Source organism: Orycteropus afer, unplaced genomic scaffold (assembly GCF_000298275.1).
Source record: "Orycteropus afer afer isolate SDZICR_OR568_19922 unplaced genomic scaffold, OryAfe1.0 scaffold00235, whole genome shotgun sequence".
In the NCBI taxonomy this organism is placed as follows: Eukaryota; Metazoa; Chordata; class Mammalia; order Tubulidentata; family Orycteropodidae; genus Orycteropus; species Orycteropus afer.
This window is the reverse complement of record NW_006921822.1, coordinates 3,059,422-3,082,871: the sequence shown is the minus strand read 5'-3', so window position 1 is coordinate 3,082,871 and position 23,450 is coordinate 3,059,422. Positions and strand designations below refer to the sequence as shown.

At 41.3% G+C, this 23,450-nt stretch overlaps 2 protein-coding genes across 2 annotated transcripts in view; one reads left to right on the top strand and one right to left on the bottom strand.

Annotated features, from left to right (window-relative positions):
• The window catches only part of CCDC158 (coiled-coil domain containing 158), a 106,686-nt gene extending 94,282 nt beyond the window's left edge, over nucleotides 1–12,404 (top strand). Inside the window, exons 19-23 of the mRNA XM_042782081.1 lie at nucleotides 446–505; nucleotides 6,552–6,619; nucleotides 7,743–7,901; nucleotides 9,809–9,916; nucleotides 12,328–12,404. Of these exons, the coding sequence (XP_042638015.1) occupies nucleotides 446–505; nucleotides 6,552–6,619; nucleotides 7,743–7,901; nucleotides 9,809–9,916; nucleotides 12,328–12,404 (472 nt within the window). The remainder of the gene's footprint in view (nucleotides 1–445; nucleotides 506–6,551; nucleotides 6,620–7,742; nucleotides 7,902–9,808; nucleotides 9,917–12,327) is intronic.
• A 3,801-nt stretch (nucleotides 12,405–16,205) lies between these two features.
• Nucleotides 16,206–19,375, bottom strand: STBD1 (starch binding domain 1). The gene is made up of 2 exons (XM_007949038.1): nucleotides 19,159–19,375; nucleotides 16,206–17,038 (listed from the first exon to the last, which is right to left on the bottom strand). The coding sequence occupies exons 1-2, from the start codon at nucleotides 19,373–19,375 to the stop codon at nucleotides 16,206–16,208; spliced, it is 1,050 nt and encodes a 349-aa protein (XP_007947229.1).
• Nucleotides 19,376–23,450: the final 4,075 nt, after the last annotated feature.

The window sequence follows — 23,450 nt, the reverse complement described above, 5'->3', positions numbered from 1 at the left end:
GTCCACAGCTCAGGTTGTCTCCCTCCTTGCTGTTTCCTTTCCTAGTCATAGGCTACCAGCACAGTTGTCCTTACAGCCCTTGGCCACCAGGGCTGATCTTCAGGTCAATTCCAAATTATGCTCTAATCAAACTGGACTACTAATCTCCAAAATAAGTTCATTTGTTTTTATATTCAAGCTTCTTTCCATCTGGAAGATCCTTTGCCCCAACCTTACTCTTGAGCCTGTGCCTGTCTAAAAGTAAGATTTGGAGGAACATGTTCATTTTATTAATAAGTTAATACTTAGAATCTAGCTAGCTAGCTATCAGATGATGCCACTTTTTTTTTTTTTTTCCACATTTTGGTGTACAAAAGAGTAAATTATTTTTCTCACAAACCTTCACAGCATTGATAAGAAAATACCATTATGTTATCTTTAATTTCTCCCACCCCTCTACCAACAGAAGCAACAACTCACTAAGGAACTCCAGTGAAGGCAGCAAATCAAGTGAAACTCTCAGCAGGTAAGAAATTATCTTACTAGCCCCTCTCTGCTTTTCAAAATATCCTTTTTGCTATTTGTCTTAGTTCTCTAGTGATGCTATAACAGATATATCTCAAGTGGATGGCTTTAACAAACAGTTATTCTCTGGTAGTTCAGGAGATAATATGTCTAAACTCAGAGTGCAAGCTCTGTTGTTGTTAGATGCCATAGAGTTGTGTTCTGGTTACCTAGTGCTGGTTATTCCTCTGACAGGAATATACCACAAATGGGATGGCCTTAACAAACAGGAGATTATTCTCTCACAGTTTGGAGGCTTTAAGTCCAAGTTCAAAGTGCCAGGCTCTAAGGGCTGGGTGAAAGCCCCCCGAACTTGGGCTTCAGCTCTGCCTCTTGCTCCCGGCCCACTGAAGCTAGAGGCATCTCTTTACTCAGGCAGATACTGGCTGCTGAGGCTAACAAGCCCAAAGTCAACAAATAAAATGGCACAGTCCCAATGTTACCAAACCATACAGCAGGCCACTAATTCAAGTCCATTGTAAGTCCCTAGGTTGGCAGAACATGGCAGGCTGTTGAAGAATGACAGGGCTACATACAGGGTCCAAGTGTGCCATAAACTAGAGACCATTCCCCAAGGCTTCTGCTTATGTACAAGAAGCAGACCACATACCCTAAGGCAGCTACTCAGCTGCTCCCAGTAGATTCCACCATGGAGTTGATTATCATCCTCATCATGGGGAATACTACATCCAGCTGCCCAGCCACTCAACCAGGCCCAGCCAAGTTGACACATAAACTGAACCACCACAAGTAGGCTTTAACTCATAGTGACCCTGTGTACAACAGACCAAAACACTGGTCATGCACCATCCTCACAATCCTTGCTATACCTGAACCCATAGTTGCGGCCACTGTGTCAGTCAATCTCGTTGAGGTGCAAGCTCTAGGGGAAGGCTTTCTCCTGTATTGTCTCCTAGTTCTGTGATGTTCTCAGCACAGCAACCCTGAGTCAAGGATGTGCATGCTCCCAGCCATTCTTTCTTGGTGGTACCAAAAAAACAAACTCACTGTCATTGAGTCGGATCTGACTCAAAGTGACCTCTCCTTGGGTTTCCAAGGCAGTGTCACTATGGAAGTAGATTGCCCAACCTTTCTTCCGAGGAGTGGCTGGTGGGTTTGAACTGCCAGCCTTCTGGTTAGCAGTCACATGCCTTAGGCATTATGCCACCATCTCTGCTTGCCTTGCTCCTTTTTTTTTTTTTTTAATCTCTTGTAAGGTAAAAGGTGTTTCAGGCCACATCCCAGGGAAACTCATCTTATATCAGATCAGGGCTGTGACCTGAGTAAGAATGTTGTATCCCACCCTAATCTTCTTACAACTGATTGGCTGATCACGTCATGGGGAATGATTACAAAAATGCCAATGAGAATTATGGTCCAGCCAAGTTGATACATAGTTTTAGGGAATGCATTTCAATCAATGACACTATTTTTCATTCATTAATTCAGTGGATTTTTACTGCCCACACAATGTGCTGTGCTAGGCCCTGAGAGAAGGGAGAATTACTAGACTTTGTCTCTCCTACTTTAGACATGTTGTCAAAAGGGATCAATCCCTGGAGAAGGATGTCATGCTTGGTAAAGTAGAGGGCCAGTGAATAGGGGAAGGCCCTCAATAAGATGGTTTGACCCACTGGCTGGAACAATGGCATAGCAGTGATCATGAGGGTGGCCCAGGACTGGAGAGTGTTTCGTTCTGTTGTACATGGGGTTGCTGTGAGTCAGAAGCAACTTGACAGCACATATCAACAGTCCCTGAGAATGTAACAGTGAGCAACACAAATATGGGCCCTTTCCTCAAGTTGTTTACAATTGAAAGGTCTGTTGACTATCTAGAAAAGAAACCAAAAACTTAATTTTCACCTTCTTTATCTTCACTAGCTATTAAAAATGTCCCCCGAAATTATGAAAATGATTTCTACTTTCTCCCTTGTCCCACTTCTCTAGTCACCAAATCTTATTACTTCTGACTCTAAAATAGTTCTAAGATCCACTGTTTTCTTTTGACATGTCTTAGAACTGCCTTAGGCCTTTTCTCCTCTTATATAGGCTGTTGCAGTGGCCTATTCAGTGTTTAGTGTCTGTGTTTTAACCTCTAGTCTCTTACATGTTCCAGTCACTTCTGTGCATTAATTTCAAAGTAATCTGTCTAAGAACACTCCAGACTGTTGTCTGTTTTGTGACCCAAAAATCTCCAAAGCTTTCCTGTTGCCTTTTACAGAAAAAGCAGACTCTTTGCCCTGATAGTTAAGACTGTCCTTAATACAGCCACAACCTTCCTTTCTCGGGCTTTTCCTCTACTATAACTGTTCTCAAAGTTTTTGGTCTCAGGACTGTTTATACTCATGAAAATTAGTGAAGATCCCAAAGAGCTTGTGTTCACATGGGTCATTTCTATCAACATTTTTAATGTAGGAAAATAAAGCCTAGGCATTTAAAAAATATTTATTAATTCATTTAGAATAACAAAGGTAAGCATATTTTATTACAAAAATAAGTATTTTTTAAAAAACATCACTGAAAAGCTATTGTTTTTTGCATTTTTGCCAATGTTTTTAATGCCTGGTCTAATAGAAGACAAGTGGATTCACATACATGCTTCTGCATTTAATCTGTTGTGATATCATACGTCAGGCAGCCTCTGGAAAACTCCACTGTAACTTGTGAGAGACTGAGTTAAAAAGCAAGTAACATTGATAGAAACCACAGAAGGTCCTGGAGATAATGGCAGAAAAATGTAGAACAAAATTCAAAAGCATAAAAAATACTAGACTAACTGGTCTGATAGAGATCAGTGGATCCCCCAAGACTGTAGCCCTCAGACACCCTTCAAACCTGAAACCAAATACACCCTCAGGATTCAACTTACAGCCAAACAACAGACAGACCTATAAAGTGAACAGTAACACTCCTGAGGAAACTACTCAAAATAATTAACCGTGTGAGACTAAAAGAAAAGCATTTGCCCCAAAACAAAACTCAGAAAGCAGGAAGAGGCAGAAAAAAAGGACGAATGGACAACAGAACCAGGAGAAATGGGAAGAGTACTGCTACATTGAAGGAATTACACCTAATATTACAAAACAAAATGTTTATGCATTGTTAAATAGAAAAGCAATTTGCGCTATAAACTTTCACCTAAACCACAATTTAAAAAAGAGAAATAAATAGCATTGAGCCATAGCAAGGAATGAAGTATTGATCATGCTACAGCACGGATGGACTTCAGAAATATTATGCTAAGTAAAAGAAGGCAGAGACAAAAGGTCATAGATTAAATGATTAAATTTATATGAAATATCCAGAATAGGTAAACCTATAGAGGCAGAAAACAGATTGGTAGTTGCCGGAGTCTGGGGACAGGAGTAAAAGGAGAGAGACTTTATAATTGTGGCATCATTGGTTGGAGGAGGAAGAATACAAAACATGAAAAATAAGGGACACACACAGGATTTTTTAACTTTAAATAAAAGTGGCTTTTATTTCTTTATTGGTTTTTCTCAGTGAAGGCCCTTCTAGAGAGCAACAGTGAAATAGTGAGACTGGTATGAGCCAGCAAGTAGTTCTAATAAGGAGTTGCTTTTAGTCAACTCTGACTCATGGTGTCAGAGTAGAACAGTGCTCCATGGGGGTTTCAATCACTGACTTTTTGGAAGTAGATCACTAGGTCTAGGGTGAAGAAATTGTTCTGGAGCTAGAGTGGTGAAGATTGCACAAAACTGAATATTACTGAATCCTCCTCCACTGTGTACTTTAGTACGGTTAATTGTGTGTTATGTGAATTGTACCTCAGTAATAAAGAACAAATAACAGCATAGTATTATAATGAAAATAATTTTGATCTTTCAGGCCTCCTAGAACTGTTGCCCTGAAATACTCATCCTGGTACCCAGCACACAGGAGCTATGTGCTTGGTTCCACCTTATTGATAGATAAATCTTACAGTTTTATAACCAGAAAGTACTAATAACTAAAAGATTTATTTTCATTTTGAATTTTTATTTTTACTTGGATTCTTTCTTTCTTTCTTTATTTATTTTTATCTGTTTTAAAAATTTATTGTGATTTGGTTGAAAGTTCACAGAGCAAATTCATTTTCCATACAGCAGTTCATACACATTTTGTCTCATGACACTGACTGAAATTCCCCAAAATATAACAGCTCTCTTCCCACTTTCTCCCCATGGTTACCTCTTTCCTGTGTCCTTTCCTCCCATGCACTCCCACTCCCAAGCTGTCTCCCTGTGCAAAAACTGCCCTTCAGTTCTCCCTTGATTGATTGCTCCTAGTAGTGTATCTACCTGATGTAAATGTCCACCCCATATGCCTGTCTACTGTTTGACTGGGAGCTACAGGAGTGAGTTCAATTCCAGACCTGAAGGGTCACTAGGGGCCATAGTCTCAGGGGTCTCACCAGGCTCTATCAGACCAGCAAACCTCATCTTTTTTTTTATGATTTTGAGTTTTGTTCCACATTGTTCTCCCACTCTATCCAGGATCTCCTGCACCAATCCACCTACAAGTGGTTGACAGGGTAGCTGGGAACCATCTAGTTCTTCTGGTGCCATGGTCACATAGGCTAAGGATCGCATGATTCTTCATTTTTAAATAAATCATTAAGATTGCATCTTAGAAGAGGAACAGACAACAAAGATAAACACTTTTACATACACAATACCTTGTTATCAGAAATAACAAACCTTAATCTACAGGTGGATATGTAGGTAGACAGGCTGAATGATGAGGTATGTCTAGGCAAAAGGGAATGCACCCATGACTATATATAAGTTTGGCACATGATATTTCTACATACATATTTGTATGTGCTGTAAGAATGTCCATATACATAATAGAGTTAACAGGGGACAAAGTTATAATAACTTCTTAGCCACAGCCAACCACCCTAAGGGAGTGAGTTGTTGGGCCTGTAGGCTTGGGACGATGGTGGTGGGGGACATCAAGCTCAATTGGTGTCACATACCACACAAAAACATTGTTCTGCATCCTACTTTGGTAAGTGGTGACTGGGGTCTTAAAAGCTTGCAAGTGGCCATCTAAGATGTAAGAATTAGTCTCTCCTTGTCCGGAGCAAAAAAAGATGAAGAAAACCAAAGACACATGAAAACAGTTAGTCCAAGGAACTAGTGGACCATGCAAACCTCAACCTACATGACCTTGAGACCAGAAGAACTAGATGGTGCCTGGCTACCACCACTGTCAACCACTGAGAAGAGGATCAAAAAGGAGATCCTGGATAGAGTGGGAGAACAATGTGCAACAAAATTCAAAAGCATAGGAAAGACCAGGCTTACTAATCTGATAGAGATTGGTGAAACCCCCGAGACTATGACCCCAGTCACCTTCCAGGCCTGGAACTGAACTCACTCCCATGGCTTCCAGCCAAATGATAGATAGACATGTAAGGTGAACATTGACACCAGGTCAGTATACTCTTTAGAACAATCAACCATGGGAGACCAGGCAGTATTTGTACAGGGAGATAGCTCAGAGGGCAGGAATGTATAGGAAAGAAGGACACAGGGAAGAGGTAACCACAGGGAGGAAGTGGGAAGGGAGCTGTTACATTATGGGGATTGCAATCGATGTCATGAAACAGAATGTGTATGAACTGTTGTATGGAAAATGAATTTGCTATGGAAATTTTTTCCAAATCACAATTGGGGGAGGGGGGAGATTGCATCTTAGAATCCATGAGAAATTGATTTGGATTTCATAGCTATTATTAGACAAAAATGAATTATCTAACCAAGACTATTTATTATTATGCAAAATTTTCGTGGTTACTGAATGGCATGAAGATAATGGAACCTTGATTGTCCCTCATAGGGTATTCTAGCACATCTACAGTTTAAGGTTATGATTGTATTTATCATTTTGAGTTTATAATTTAAGCCATCACTTTTGCCTGTATTAGCTTGCTTCTCTCTATAAATCTTAGTGCTATGCTTGCAAAATGGAATCTGACATTATTGCTCTTGTGTTTCCAGAGAGCCAGCCACATTACACGCAGGAGACCTGGAGGACCCGTCTAGTTGCTTCACATTCCCATCTACAGGTGAGTTTTCAGCTCAAGCACAGAAATGGATCCTGCTTAAAACCCTGTGGTGGCTCTCCATTTCCATGAGAGCAAAAGGCAAAGTCCGTACAGTAGCCTACAAGACCCAATTATTCTTTGATTCCCCTTCATTCATTCTGCTTTATCATTCTTGCCTTCTTGTTGCCATTCCTTGAATATACCAGGCACCCTTCCACATGAGAGCCTTTACACCCGCTGTTCCATCTGCAATGCTAGCTCCTCACATCCTTTAAAGCCTTTGTTCAGATGTCACTTTCTTCATGAGGCCTATCCTCACCACCTTATTTAATTGCAACCTTTCCCACACTTCCAAGCTCCCTTACTTTTTTCTTTTCTTTTTTATTTGTTTTACTAATCATCTTCTGACATACTGTATAAATTACCTATTTATTTTCTTCATTGTGTCTCACCTCCTGCTAAAAAAGCTACACTAATAACTCCATTATCTAGACCCTGTGGATCTTTATCTATTCTGAATGTGTGTGTGTGTGTGTGTGTGTTTTCTCTTGGTTTTCTGTCATGTCATCTTGTCTTTTCATACGTTTTTGTTGTTATGTGCCATTGAGTCGGACCCCACTCATAGCGACAGCTCCTTGGGTTTCCGAGGCAGTATCACTAAGGAAGTAGATTGCCCCATCTTCCTTCCCAGGAGTGGCTGGTGGGTTTGAACTGCCAGCCTTCTGGTTAGCAGTCAAGTGCCTTAGGCACCTGATTATTTTTTATTATGTGACAGTCATGGTATGTGAAAAATTGTACAGATGATTTGAGGCTTAGAATGAGTTTGCTTTCCCCCAGAGAGCATTCATGCTTACCTATTGGCAGGCAGCTAAGGAGACCAGCAATTCCAGATCACTGTAATCCAGTCAGTATTTTAGATAATTGGAAGATACATCTCAGGACTTCCAAGGGCACTTCTATTTCCTGTTCACCCTTGGTCATAAAGGGAAGCTTTTTCAGTTGGAACCCAAAGCCTGGGGTTTTAGCAGATCATATTCTCCCCTATTCCTGGGAACATTTTCCCATCAAAGTCCAATATTTAAGAGGTACAGTATGCTCTTTTTAGTTAATTCCACCCTTTTACTTTTACTCTTGCAAATTTTAGCAAGTCCATCTATGAAAAATTCAACTGCTCGTTCATTCCATTCTTCACCCAAGAAGTCTCCAGTGCACTCACTTCTAACTAGTTCAGTTGAAGATTCAATAGGTTCCACATCACAATACAGATCCACCAAACCTATTCATTCACCTGATTCTGTTAAAGGTGAGTATGATGTGATATTGTTAAGTAGATTAATTGATTTCCTATTCTGATGAATTGCAAGTTCTTTTCCACATTCAGAATTAATAAGATTTTGCATGCAGTTCTTTTATACAAGCTCTAATTAGTGCTGTGTAACTTAAGTGGGTTTTATTTAAATAGTAGAGCTGTTAAAAAGACATATGCCCCTTAGTGAACAAACATAGATATTGTATGTAAAATTATCTTTTCCTTTGACATAAGTAATGAGCGTCTTTTCTCTATTTTGTTATAAGATTTCGAGTCTTAAGTATTGTGAATGACCTTTCTTACATTCTCTACAATCATGGCTGTCCTTCATTCTCTGCCTTTGTAAGTGCAAGTGTCCATCATACAAATTTGTCAAAACTTTCTCATTAAAAATAATTTATTTGTTATTTGATGGGACAGATAGGAAAAATGATTTGATTTAGAATAAATGCCTGATACACAGGTAAAAAAAAAACCATAAAAACCCTCACTGCCGTGGAGTCGGATCCAACTCATAGTGACCCCTCCTTGGGTTTCTGAGGCAGTATCACTACGGAAGTAGACTGCCCAACTTTCCTTCCGAGGAGTGGCTGGTGGGTTTGAACTGCCAGCCTTGTGGTTAGCAGTCAAGTGCCTTAGGCACTACGCCACCAGAGGTGTTCAATATTTGTGTGTATTGAATTGAAGTTAAACTTTTTCTCATAATACATAACAGTGACGCAAACAGCCCCAGTTCTCTGTGATATCATTTCTCTTAATAAGAGATAAACTAGGCAAGTTGTTACTTCATTGTCAAAAGTTCTTAGTCTTTTGAAATGGTCTGCTGTCCACATCTCTAGATCCTAAAAAAATATGAAAATCAGAACTGAATGATAGATTTTAATATCCTTTCTTTTTTCTGCTCTCTTCTGCATTTATCTCCTTCATACCTTATGTTTCTAAAATATTCATTTAGTATTTTTTAAAATGTTAAAGTATGAAGTTATTCAAGTCCGAGCAGTGATTATCGTGGGACTAGAGCCATGCTACTTATCCACCTCATAATTAACTTCTGCTACATAGTAGTATAGCATTTCCTTTTTTTTTCCCTGTTATCTGATACCCATCAGACATCATATATTTAATGGTATTTTTGTTAAAATCTCTTTCTCTCTAAGAAACTTAATATTCTTCATCCTTTTGAACTAAAATAATTCCTTGATGATTACTGTTAATAAAATATCTGTAAGGAAAAAGGGTGCTTTTTGATAGGGAAAATGAGCTGCCAAATAACATCCATAAGAATACAGCTAGTTAGTGGCTAAGATCAAATATTTAAATGTTCAGATTATGAAGTAAGCGTTTTTCAGAGGTTGACAAACTTAGCATTCTTATTAGAGAATAGCTTGCACGCTTCCAGCCCCTCTTCAGTCGCTACTGCACATTTCTTCCAGGTTCACAGCAGCCATTTCAGCATCCATACTGTCTACTCCCATTATATATCCCACCCTCTTTCAGATGGAAGCAATTAAAGTGGACAGTGCCTCACAGACACTTTAAAATGTTGCCAGTGTCCATATTAGATTACGCTGTCCCAAACCCTAAGTTAATTGAGCTTCTTACGTTTGGTATGAAAGCTGTCATTTGTAATGCAGAATGTTCATTAAACATGAAATATTTCTCACCTATCCCATTCAGTGCTATGTAGTGAAATATACATAAGTGGGATTGGTTTGAAACAAAATCAAATAAGTTAGTATTGTAATATTTCAACAGGACACATTTTTCTCTTTATTTTAGAATAGAAAACGTTAAAAGTTTATTTTAAAGGAAAAGTTATTTAACCTATAATCAAAAAATACGTAAAAGGAATTTTTAAAATAAATATCACATTTTTTAATATCTAAATAATTTTCTAATAGCATCACAGTCTCAGCCAATAGAAGCAACAGGAAAAACATGCAGAAAGCTCCAAAATAGACTGGAAAGCTTACAAACTCTGGTAGAAGATTTACAGCTGAAAAACCAAGGTAAAGTGTGCATTTGGGGAGAGATCTTCCTTTCCTGTAAGAGTAATATTTGTCTTTCTTTTTGGTTTTAGCCTTATATAGAACTTAAATTAGCATAGTACTATAAGAAATTATGCCACTCAATGAATCATACAATAAAAAGATAAGTCATTTCTAACTATACTAAAGCTATTTGAATAAGAAATTGGTAGAATCTGCAGGCAATGGACAACTTTTTGGGCATAAGGTCTGAGCACTATGGCTGTGGGAGGGCTATTATACATATGTATAAAAGCAAACAAAAAAACCAAACTCACTGCCATCCAGTGGTCTCTGACTCATAGTGACCCCTCCTTGGGTTTCCGAGACGGTATCACTACGGAAGTAGATTGCCCAACCTTCCTTCCCAGGAGTGGTTGATGGGTTTGAACCGCCAGACTTCTGGTAGCAGTCAAATGTCTTAGGCACTACACCACCAGAATGATATAAAAAAGAAGAGCTCTGGTGGCATGGTGCCTAAGGCATTTCATAAATCCAAGAGCCAAGTAAATTATCTAAACCTTTCCTTGTTTTGTCAGAATTAATTTTGGAGTACATATGTTATTCTTACTTCATCTTTCTGTCCCTAAAGAATATAAGTTGGTGGATGAATGAAAAAGAAATATTTTTCTAAAAGCAAATCTTTATAAAAGTGAATCTAGCCTTATTCATAATGATAGTCTACTCACATTTCTCAAGCACGTACCAACTGTGTGTGAGGCCCCGTGCTCAGTGTTTCATCTACGTTTTCTTCATATGACCCTCACAACAGCACTGGGAGGGGAGAACTACTATTATGTCACTTGAAGACAAGGAAACTGAGCATAAGAGTACATTAAGGCCCTAAGTTCTAAGTCCAACGATATGTAGCAGAGCTGGGATTTGATCCTTGCAATTTCTGACTCCGGAAAGAAATTAATACTTTTTAACATACTAAGATTATATCAAACTGTTAACACAAGGAAATTCCAAATTTCTTATGATAACCATGGATTCCCATGTATATGAGCATCAAAAAGTGTTTGATGTTAGTTTGTCTTGAGTTTTTAAGAAAGAGTCATTATCTTATTGCCCCCATTGTCCTTCATACTGATTTATAGTTCTCTATTCATTTGGTTGGGAGCTCTGGTAGCATAGTGGCTAAGACACTTGCCTGCTAACCAGACGGCTGGTGGTTCAAACCCACCAGCCCCTCCTCGGAAGGAAGGTTGGGCAATCCTACTTCGGTAGTGATACTGCCTCCGGAAACCCAAGGAGGGGTCGCTATGAGTCGGGGCCGACTCGACGGCACATAACAACAACAACAACAACAATTCATTTGGTTAATGTCACCATGTAACAATCTAAGTGGAAAACATGTATTTATTTTAAAAATAAAAAGATCTTTTTATTGGATGGAATGTTTCATAGACATTCTGACATACATACTTTTAGAGAAAGTTTTTTTAACACATTTACCAAAATTTAAAGTGCACATACTTCTTGACCCAGAAATTCTCTTTCTAACAATTTATTCTACAGGAATGGGTGTGCTAATGTACAAAAATCTCTGTATGAAAGTATTTACTACAACATTATTTTATAAAGGAGAAACATAGGAAACAACTTCTTAAAATTTTTATTTACTAACATGTTAGTACATTCAAATCATGAAATACTGTGCCATCATAAAAAATACAAGAGTTGAACTGGAAGAATATTGAAATTTGGTTAAGAGGGAAAAAAAGCAAGCTCCAGAACAATTTATACCTCACATTTCCATGTGTATAAAGAAGAAAACTCTGTGTGTGGCAGGGAGTGCCAGGTTTGTGCACATGCATGTTTAATTACTGTAAACCACACTGTTCACAATAATGAGCTCAGAGGGGCAGTTAGCTAACTGAGGGAACAGAAAGACTTCCACTTCTGAAATGTTTGTATTATTTACAGTTATTATTTATTACTTCTATAAGGAACTGCGGTGACGCAATGGTTAACACTGGGCTGCTAACCAAAAAGTCAGCAGTTCAAATCCACCAGGAGCTCCTCCAGAGAAAGACTTGGCAGTCCATTCCCATAAAGAACAGCCAAGGAAATGCTATGGGACTGTTCTACTCTGTCGTATGAAATGACTGGAAGTCAAAATCAACTTGATGTTATCTAAGAACAACCCTTCTAAGTATTAGAATACTTACTATTGTGCTCTTTGAGAACAACTGAAGGAATAAAGATTATCCTTACATCTGCTCCACACCAGCCTTTAAAAAATACTCAACGTTGCCATTTTCAATAATGTCTTAAGCTCAGAATGTATCTATTCTATAGGAACACACTGACCTTTTAAGAAGCACTTAATAGAATTTAAAACCTGGGTAGAGTGTGTTGTTCTAACTTTGTTTTATCACCATTTTCAGCAATGTCTTCAATGATCAGAAATCAAGAAAAGAGGATACAGAAAGTGAAAGACCAGGAAAAAATGTTACTAAAATGATACACTGTTTGCCTATTCTTTACAGAGGGTCCATGCCCAATTAATTGTGGTGTTACTTGTAATTAGTGCCCTGTGTACTATTTTTTTCTTTTTTTGTAAAAGTTTAATAAAAGATATCAAAATTCTATTTTGAACCAAACTATTCTTGAATGCTCTCACAGTAAAATATCAAACTATAAAAGCTAGATTTTTAAGTATCCATATATTATAAGAACGAGCTCCGGTGGCACAGTGGTTAAAGCACTTGGATGGGAACTGAAAGGTCAGCAGTTCAAACCCACCAGCAGCTCTCTGGGAGAAAGATGAGGCAGTCTACTACTGTAAGGATTACAGCCTTGGAAACTATAGGGACAGTTCTACTCTGCCTTGGAAACTCATAGCTTAGGGTTGCTATGAATGAAACTAAATACAATGGTAATGAGTTTATATATTAAACCACAAAAAAAAAAAAAAAAAAAACAAGCAAAAAAACCAAACCTACTGCCATCAAGTTGATAGCAAGTGCTTGTTAAATAACTACTCATAGCAACCCCAACTGGTTTCCAAGTCTGTAAATCTTTATGGAAGTAGATTGCCTCATCGTCCTGAGGAACAGCTGATGAGTTTCAACCACCTACCTTCTGCTTAGCAGCCAATTTCCTTACCCACTATGGCACCAGGGTGCTTTAGTTGATATATTACTAAATAAATAAATAAATAACCTACTGCCATTGAGTCGATTCCAACTCATACTGACTTCCATTGGGTTTCCAAGGCAGTAAATCTTTACAGAAGTAGATTGCCCAGTCTTGCTTCCTCAGAGTGGCTGGTGGGTTTGAACCATCAACCTTCTGGTTAGCAGTGCCTTAGACACTGTGCTGCCAGAGCTCCTTGGTTTATATATTATAAGGTATCAATTTGTGCTGTTAAGACAAGTATGTTGGAATTACTGTGTATTTTCATTGTCTGTACTGCTTCTGAAATACAGAATGCAATCTTTTTTTTTTCCAGCCAAAAAACACAACTAAAGAAAAATCTTCGGGGTGAGGGACATGAAAATGAAAGTTATGGTACAATGCCCAGGACAGGAGGATGAAAGTACTAACAGGGACTCCTTTCGTGACCCTGAACTCACTGTTTGTTCTGTCAATATCAGTGAAGGCAGTCAGATAACAAAACCTGAAGGCCCATAAGCAAAAGTTTCAGAAAAGGTTCTCTAATTACTCTTCAGCAAGTAGTTAATTTCCACAGATGGAATACATTTAGTCTGCCTTGATTGGATTTTAGTATTAGAATTTCAAAAAAATTGAGCTGAAATTCATATAACATAATTAACCATTTTCAAATGTATATTTCACTTGGCATTTAGTGTATTCACAATGTTGTGCCACTACAACCTCTCTCTAGTTTCAAAACTTTTTTGTCACCCTGCAAAAACACTCGGCACCATTAAGTAATCACAACCCATTTCCCTGTCCCTATCCTGTTAACCACAAATCTCTTTTCTGTCTCTATGGATTTGCCTACTCTGGATATATTTAAATTAGGAGATTTTGTATGTGAACCAAATAGAATGAGACAAGAAGAACAGATATAAAAATATTTCACTTGTGCCCAAAATACCAGAGACAATGTGGCAGATAGCTGGCTGTTCAGAAAAATTGTGCTCCATTTTCATAGTATAGAATTGTCACTGAGAAACAGCTGCCCAGCTAGGAACTCTGTTTCCCAACTTCACCTCCCTCACATCTGCTCACAGCAACTGGTGGGTTTCAACCGCTGATTTTCTGGTTAGCAGCCAAATGCCTTATCCATTACACCACCAGAGCTCCTTAATAAATGCCACCTGACCAGTTCTCACCAATGGATGTGGCATTTCCAAATGTGGCATTTTCAGTTTCAGAAGTATTATTTAATAAGCACTTATGTTCTCCCATGGAGCTCTGGTGGTGCAGTGGTCAAGGTATTCAGCTGCTAACAAAAAGTTTGGCAGTTTGAACCCACCAGCTGCTCTGCAGGAAAGAAATGAGGCAGTTTGCCTTCATAAAGATTTACAGCCTTGGAAACTTTATGGGGCACTTCTACTGTATCCTATAGAGTCACCCTAACTTGGAACAATTCTATTTTCAGTTGAGTTTACGCTCTTTTGGCAAAGAGTGTTTGTTACCAGGATTAAATATTGTTTTGCCAGTATAAGTTACACTTATTAAAAGTTGTTTTAACTTTTGTAAGAATTCATTTTCAAGTATAAGCATGCTGAATTTCTCTCCAAGTAAAGTTTTTTGTTTGTTGGTTGGTTGGTTTGTTTTCGTAAATATATTCTAACTTTTTCTCCAAAAGAAGGAGAAAAACAGACTCTTCATATATCTTCTTTTATGCCTCTTGATGTTTGCTTTTCTCTAAATGTGTTATTAGTGGAGGGAAATATTAGTATTTTATTTCACATCTAAGCTATTATATGGTACCAAGATGTAGGCAAATAATTCAGACATTTAGTAAAGATATTAATATTCAGGTTTTATTACTTGCTCAGTTATAATAACTCTAAGTTTGAATGTTTATTTCTTCTCAAAGATGTACTTCTGTGTTACTGTCCTGTATAAATTTGTCATCCAAGATGGCTGTTGGTATGAGAGCAGAGGGAGGAGGGCCAAGGATGGAAACAACACATAGGACAGTGCATCTGATCGTCCGTCCAGCTCTGGTCTGAAAGGCAGGTGGTGGAGAGAGATGCTCCTACAGAGGCCCCATGTATACATGATGAAGGTCCTTCCCTGGGGTCTAGGCTCTAACTGTACCTCCCAGTCCTCTAAGAGGTATCTTCAGGCCACCTCACTCAGCCCATCCTCTACCCCATTCATGTTCCCTTTTCTCAGAGTGTTCCTGATGACTAATTCTGATTAGGCCCCTTGTTTCTACACCAGCCTGAGAGTATTAAGACAAAGGCAATACTGTATTTTTTTTCTTGCATATAATGTACCCATGCATATAACACGCATAGCAAAAACCATGTAACATGTGTTACTTGCATAAAAATATGGTATTTGCTGATCTCACAATCATACCTGGTAGGTAAAATCGAGCAAAAAAAAAAAACATTGAGGAGTCTCAAAGCATTACTTCATATCCTTGCTAATCACATCTGGGACCAGGTATTCTATGATCACAGTCCCATAAGTATTAACTATTTTAAAATATAAAATGTGAATATAGTAAAGATTATTTCTGCAGCTGTACCAATAGGAAATCTGATGATCTTTGGATAAGGCATGTTTTACTCCCTTGGCTTAAGGCTTACTCAGAGACACAAGCTGGAACCCTATGAAATTGGTTAGTTTCTGTGCTTCATGACCACAATCTCACCCTAAAGCTTAGTCAAGTCACACTCACCAAGAGGATCAAGCTCTAAAACAGTGATAGACCAGCAGAGCCATCAATCAACACACTGGAAAAAAAGTGCATGTTCATTGGAAGCATCATCTAAACCCACTGCCATTGAGTCATTTAAGACTCACAGTGACTCTATGCACAGTAGAACTGTCCCCATAGGGTTTCCAAGGCTATAAATCTTTGTGGAAACAGACTGCCTCTTTTTCCCACAGAGCAGCTAGTGGGTTCAAACCACCAAGCTTTTGGTTAGCAGCCGTATACTTTCTACATATATTTATTTCCGCACATTAAACAAAAGCTACTAGCAAATTTGATACAACTCTAATGACTAAATTTGGAGTCATGTTTCCTTTATTTTAAACTATCCAGTGTGCTCCACAACCTTAGTCTCTTTCCTGTTCCACAACAGTTTCCAATACCTTGCAACTTGAATCAATGAATCCCCCACCACGCTTGAACCACTTTATCCTCATGGCCAGTCTCTAGGAATCTATTGCTGCATTCTTCCCAGCGGGTTACCTTCCCATTCTCTACCACCACAAACTTCCACTGCACCACTGTATTGACTGGCAGGGAAACAGAATGAGACCAGAACCCATCCTTGCTATACTCGAGTGGGATGTACGTATTCCATCTCCCAAGACACTCATGGTCTCCAGTTACTGCAATGAGTTGCTCACCAGTACTTGTGATATAGTGGACTTGGAACCTGACACTAACTTGCTGAGATGCTGGAAACACTGCTGCTACCTTTTTTGTTTTCACTTGTACTTCTTGACCTCTTGCTTCTGCAGGAATACTTTTGCCATAGTCCATTCCCTGGCTTGGGCTTGACACTAGACCCTCAAGACTACCACCCAAACCAACATCTCCCCAAGATGAATGCCTGGACACCATTTCCCAATCCCCCTGGTTAGCCAGGTCTGAACTGTCCGATTGTGGAAGTCTTGCTTCTTTAGTTCTGTCCATTAGCATGTTGCCAGAAGGCAGCTTCTCTGCAAAACAGGCAGCTGCCTTAGCAGGTGTCTCTTGTCCTTTTTGGAATCCCCATTCCCTTGAAACTTCGGAGTAACCCCTAGAGGGGCCAGTTTCAGAGGGAGCTAGAGCTTTTGTGTCTGGAGACTGTCCAGGAGGGGCATGCTCGCTTGAATGGTCACAGTCACCGTCTTCTCCAGAAGGGCTCTGCCGTCTCCATGCTGCTTCCTGCAGGTTACCATGGCCTTTGGTCTCTGAAATCAAACATCCATTGCTTTCTTGAAGATGCTCTAAGAAAGTAAAGGAAAACCATAATAGTGTTAGGTCACTGTGAGAAAAAAAAATATGTTAATCTGAGAAAATAGATTTATTTATTGAAGACCTCACTTCTATCTGCAGTTCATAAAATCCCTCTCTATTAAAATCAAGCACTTCATTATTTAGTGTGTTCCCAACATAGTACGTTAAGAATATACATGTATATCCAAATGAAAGGCTCATTGAAGGGTGTTTGTGTACCAGCACAAACATGTAAATGAAGTGGTAACTTGTAGAAGTATAATCCTGTCCTGGCCCTCAAGCCCAGCAGTCCACCTCTACTGGCATTCAACCAAAGCCAATTTGCTTGGCTCTAATCATCAAAAGTGTTGCCCAGCCTGTGGGTCAAAGGCTGCATGGCCACCCTGCAAACTAGAAGAGTACACTTGCACCCCCAGAAAACGAGTGCAGGCCATCTCTTGCTTGGTGCAGCCAGATTAACAGCAGCTATTGTTTAGTGAGTTTGGGTCCTTATGGGGGGGGGGGAACACACAAAAGACAGCAGTGTATCACAGGCCAAAGTGGGAGTTAGGGTGGTGGGAGGGCTGGTTTCTCCCTGGCAATCCTGCATGCATCAATAACCTCTTTAAAACAATGGAAAGCTTTTTCCATCCCTTCCAACTGTACCAACTTCACCCCCCCCCCCCGCTTTAATGTTCTCAAAAAGCATACAATCTAAGGCCCCTGAAGACTCAGGTCCCTTCTTGGTCACCTCTTTGGTAGTCCAAATATCTCCCTGGATTGTCAAATCTCCAATAACCATACAATCAGCACAAAAACCAAACCAAACTCACTGACGCAGAGTCAGATCCAACTCATAGCGACCCCTCCTTGGGTTTCTGAGGCAGTATCTCTACGGAAGTAGATTGCCCAACCTTCCTTCAGAGGAGCGGCTTGTGGGTTTGAACGCCCAGCCTTCTGATTAGCAGTCAAGTGCCTTAGGCACTGTGCCACAATCAGCACAGGTGGGGGTATTTTGGTTGGTTTGTTTGTGGGGGGTGGGGGAGGGGGAGGGGGGTAGAGGGCAGTCCTGTTTCTTTTTAATAGTAGGGTTGGAAGTGAGAGGTGAAGAAATATTACTCTGAACTCCCAATTTTTCAACCTAAAACATGAGGCTGGCCTTCAAAAAAAGAAGATAAACGACCTCTGTGCTCATCAAACTAATCGCACTAAAGGTACACGTGAACACCCCACTGAAAATAAAGTTCACAGATGTAATTTTCACCATTAGGCTGAAATCCAGCCTGGGCAGCTTGTCAAGGGAGGGCACCGGAAGGTAAGATTTTTTTTGCCAGTGCAAAAATATGTTAATCTGTATGCCTAGCATACAATATAAAATTTAGAGTTTAAACCTAGATGTCAATTCTACTCATCGGAGCTGGAGTTCCATTAAGTACCAAAGTAGACCTGCACTTCTTTTCCTCCAGGATTACTCTGCTCCGTGCTGTTTTGTGAGGGTGGCGTGGGAGTGGGCAACCGAAGTTCTGGAATGAGTGTCCAGAGCACAGCTCCAGGGCTTAAACCGCGGCCATCATGGCCAGAGTCCAAACTGAACTTTGCCTCCCTGACAGAACTGTCTAGAAAGCCCACACCTCGGATATTCACAAATCGATTGGAACGCAAAAAATGTCCCTGCTCAGCCAGGTTCAGGTTGAAGAGGGTTGTAGGATCCCTCCAGTCCTCCTTTCCGCAGGCCCGGGAAGGGGCGCCTCCGCTGCAGCCTCCCGCACTGCACCAAGCGCCACCAGGCGGAGGAGGCCATCCCTGCTGGAGAGACAAGGGCAGATCCTCAAGCGCTGACGCCAGGGACTGAGACTCAGCAGGGCGCGGCCCTCGGAGGGCTCGGTCTGGGCATCTCCCTGGCCTCCCTGGAGGACAAGAAGGCTGCCCGGCTTGTTCGTACCAGCCTGGGCACAAGGGGGGGGGCGGCGGATGGGAAGGGTCTTGCCTCCGGAGGGGAAAGCTAGTCCACCGGGACTAAGCCGCTAGGAAAGGTCGAGGTGTTTCCCCCGCCCCCCCATCTTCCTTGGTGAATTTAGAATTCAGAAACCCCCTAGCAGAGCGGCCCTCGAGACACGGGGAAGACGAATACCTGGTTTGGTGACCAGCTCCCGCCCGGAAGGTCCAGGACTCAGTCTCCCGCCGCCACCCTGATCGCCTCCGGGAGCCGCAGTCTCCCCGGGAGGGGAGTCCTTCAGCTCCGCGTCCCCATCATTCCCCGTGTCCCCAGGACCGCTCTGCAGCAGCCAAACGAAAAGCGCCCCGGCCAGACCGCCTCCGACCAGCAGGGCGGACCAGACGGTGCCCATGGCTGAGAGGCTGCAGCTGCAGGAGACGACAGCGACCGGGACGAGGGCTCAGGTCACGCAGACAGAGCCACACCTACCCCTCCCGCTCCAGCCTTTTACGGTCCCGGTCGGCTGGCGCTCCCGCGCGGAGCCCAGCCCTCGGCAACTAAAACTCAACTTTCTCAGTCCCGCCCCAGCCCCGCCCAGGGCTGCAACCCTGGGCTTCAGCCCCAGCCCAGACTAGAGAGCCCTCCTTTTTCAACAGTTTACATTTGGGAGTCCGCCTGTCTCCAGTGCCGGGGGACGCTAGTGCCCTGTACCACGTGCGTCCCACGCGCGTAAAGCGCCCAAGTACGCCCAGCCACCGCGCGCAACCAGGTCATATCCCACGGCCCTTCCTTTTGCGTCTGCTGCCCTGGAGGCTCAACCCTGCCTTTATTCTCATTGACACTCAGTGGCAGCGCGGCCAGCTGGAGGCCAAGGGCTTTCAGGAACTTGGATTCTGGAGAGGCTTATTTGCGTCGGTGACGTGAGGTGCTGGGGCTAGGTTGGAGAAATAGCGCGGCGGGGTGGGGTGGAGTAGGCGGGGAGGACAGCAGACACAGTGCCGGAAACGGAGTCAGTAAGAAAGGCTCGCTTGGGAGGTCAGTTAACTACGCTAAGCCTCCAAGCCCCTGCCTCCCTGTTTTTTAAAATGAAAGTGTTGGAGTGAGAACCCAGCCATCTATAAATGTAATCATCTCAACCACATCTAGTAGTTACCTCTTCCTCAACTTCTCAGGGTGTATAGTTGCTGCAAAGTGCACATGCTCCTACCTGGATGTTGCCCTGGGACAAGCTCTTACCGATAAGTTTATTAATAAAAATAGCAACCCTTTGTTAAGTGCCTACGGACCAGGTAAGTCCCTGGGTGGCCCAAAGGGTTAAGGGATGGGCTACTCGCCGAAAGGTAGTGGTTTAAACCCATCCAGAGGTGCTGAGGACGACAGACCTGGCGATCTGCTTTGGAAGCAATTTGCTTCCAAAAGGTCACAGCCTTGAAAACTCTATGGAACAGTTCTACTTTGAACACATGGGGTCGCTATGAGTCAGAATTAACTCATCAGCAACTAACAACAATGTGCCAGGTGCTTTGTGTATTTAATTTCATCTTCACAAAAACCTGGGAGCTAAGAATCACACACATTGCTTTCTAAGTTCATACTCCTGCTTATCAGATGGTTTTTACACACTTACTGATAACCGTCATGTTTATGCCTGCAGACCTGTCTTTTCCTTTCAACTCCACACTCCCATATCCAGCTGCTGAGGCCAAGCTGGCAAATATTCACCTTGGAATAATTACCAAAATGGCTCCCTCTGATAGGACAAATCATTAAAACTGGCCCACTGCTCTGAGTTGAGGGCAGTCGCTGACCTGTAAGACTCAACCAGCTGAGTTACTGGAGCACTGGCTAGGTTTCAGTTGTGTGTACCTTGGTGCTGGCCACAACCCCTACAACCATAAGGCCGATGGGACTACCACCTGTTCTACTACCTGTTCGGCATCTCCTCCTGAGTGATGAATGCAAAAAATCAAACCAGTTGCCCTCCAGTCATCTCTGACTCATGGTGACTCCATGTGTGTTAGAGGAGAGCTATGCTCCGTAGGGTTTTCAATGACCGGTTTGTGGAGGTGGGTCACCAGGCCTTCCTCCTAGGCACCTCTGGGTGGACATGAATCTTCAACATTTCAATGAACGCCAGGAGTGCTAACCATTTGCATCACCTGGGGATTCCAGGCATGCAGAGCAGGTAGGAAATTGCCACCAAGAGCAGAGGTCACCAACAGAGAGACCACTCCCTCACTGAGTGTTGGTTCTTTACTTGCAGGCCTCTTGTACTGCTCCCTTCCTTGTCATTTCCAGGGCCCTCACCTCATTCAGACCCCACCTACCTCTTTCCAGAAAACTGTAATACTTTCTGAGTCATCTCAGTGCCTCCATGCTCTCTGGGTTCTGATCCACTCAACAATCATTACTAATTTAATCTTCTTAAAATAAAGTCCTGAGTATTGTATTTCCTCTGCTACCAGATTAAATTCAACCCTCATTTTAGCCTCCAAGTTCTCCTGTAACACAGCCTCAACCACCTCTCCAGGTGCCTTTCTCTCACCGTTTATCTGCACTTCAGCCAAACTGTACCCTTTACCCATTGGCCAAAAAATTTCTAAAGAGCCACTTCTTCCCATTAAACTTTTCCCCATCCCCAACTCCCACTCCCCACCTTCTATGCCTTACATTGATACAGTTATTCCTTTCTTTGAACTCTGAATGCATATTGTATTTGCCCAACTTCTGTTGGGCAAAATAAGAAGTTTACTCTTTCTATAATTTATTTCCTCTTCATGTGAGATCATAAATTCCTTGAAGGCCAGAGTTGCTCATTCTTTGTATTCTCTGTAATACCAAGCCTGCCATCTAATAGACTTTCTTAAGGATTATCTCATGTAAGACCCTGAGAGAAGTTAGTAACTTGCCCAAGGTCGTATAGATGACATGTGACAGAGCTGACATTTGAACCTAGTGTTCTGACCCAAGACCCATGCTTTGAACCTCTAGCTACATTGAATTCTAAGGAATGTTAACCCATATCCAAATTTCAAAGCAGACATTTTAGAAACGAATGTGCAAATTTTGATGTGTGACACCAGAGAACCCTGCTGGTAATATTCCAACATTTATGGTGAATTCAGACTTGTTCTTGGTTTATAATTCCTCTCACTACAAGCCCTCACCTCCTCAGGGAAATGTACTTATCATCACTAGCACCTGTCTGCTGCTGTCAAACCTCTGGCTCCTGTTACTCCACATAGCATTAGACACAAATAAAACCTTTCTGCAGCCGTCACATGGGTATCTGTCCAGCTTCAGATTTCACAGAGACATTTTCTAACTGCATCTGCTTGCAAACCTCTGACTCATCTTAGTTCCAGAATAGACTCAAGGTTGAGATCCCTAATGCAAAATGATGAAACCTTTTGGAAAGGAAAATCTGTATTTGGAAAACTAACTCAGTATGTGGAGAGAAATTACTTTATGCCATATAAAATAACAGACTCCCGATGGACTAAAGTCACAAATGTAACTGGTATAACTATAATACAAATACAGGAGAGATCATTGTGATATTGCATAAACCAGAAGACCAAAATAATAATAATATTTGATGTCATCAAAGTAAGGCTATCTGGTCAGTGAAGAATGCCATAGACAAAGTTAGCAAATCAACTCTGACTGGGAGGAGATATTTGCATTGTCTAAAACTGACAATAAACTAATATTTAGATATACAATGAACTCATACAAATTGGCAACAAAAAGACATGAAGATTTGAAATCCAGTATAAATCTGGACAAGGGATACTCTTTTCCCAGTGCCTAAAACAATGCCTGGCACATAATAGGCACTCACAGTAATTTTTGGTTGGATAAATGAATGGTTAGCAAATAGATGAAGAAATGCTCAAATTTCTTGGTAATCAGACACATACAAAATAAAACAATGCTAATACATCATTTTATATCCATGAGAAAGGCAACTATAGAAAGATGTGGTACTACGGTGGGAGACTAAACAGGTACAAACAATTTGGAGAACGATCTGGAAGAATCTTGTGAAATTAATTATGCATTTACCCTATGACTCAGGAATTCCATTCCTGAACACAGATAGCTTAGAAAAAAATTTACAGGGACTGTGAGGGAAGATATAGCATTGTTTAGAGCAATGGCAAGTTTGAGGTCTATGCTGCTCATGGGGAGATGTTGTTCTTGTTAGGGGCCATCGAGATGGCTCCGACTAATAGCGGCCTTATGTACAACAGAATGAAATACTGCCTGGTCCTGTGCCAACCTCATAATCCTTGCCACACACGAACCAATCGTTGTAGCCACGTGTCAATCCATCTTGTTGAGGGCCTTCCCCTTTTTCAATGACCCTCCACTTTACCAAGCATGATATCCTTCTCCAAGGAATGGTTCCTTCTGACAACATGACCAAAATAGGTGAGATGAAGCCTGGCCATTCTTGCTTCCAAGAAGCATTCCAGCTGCAC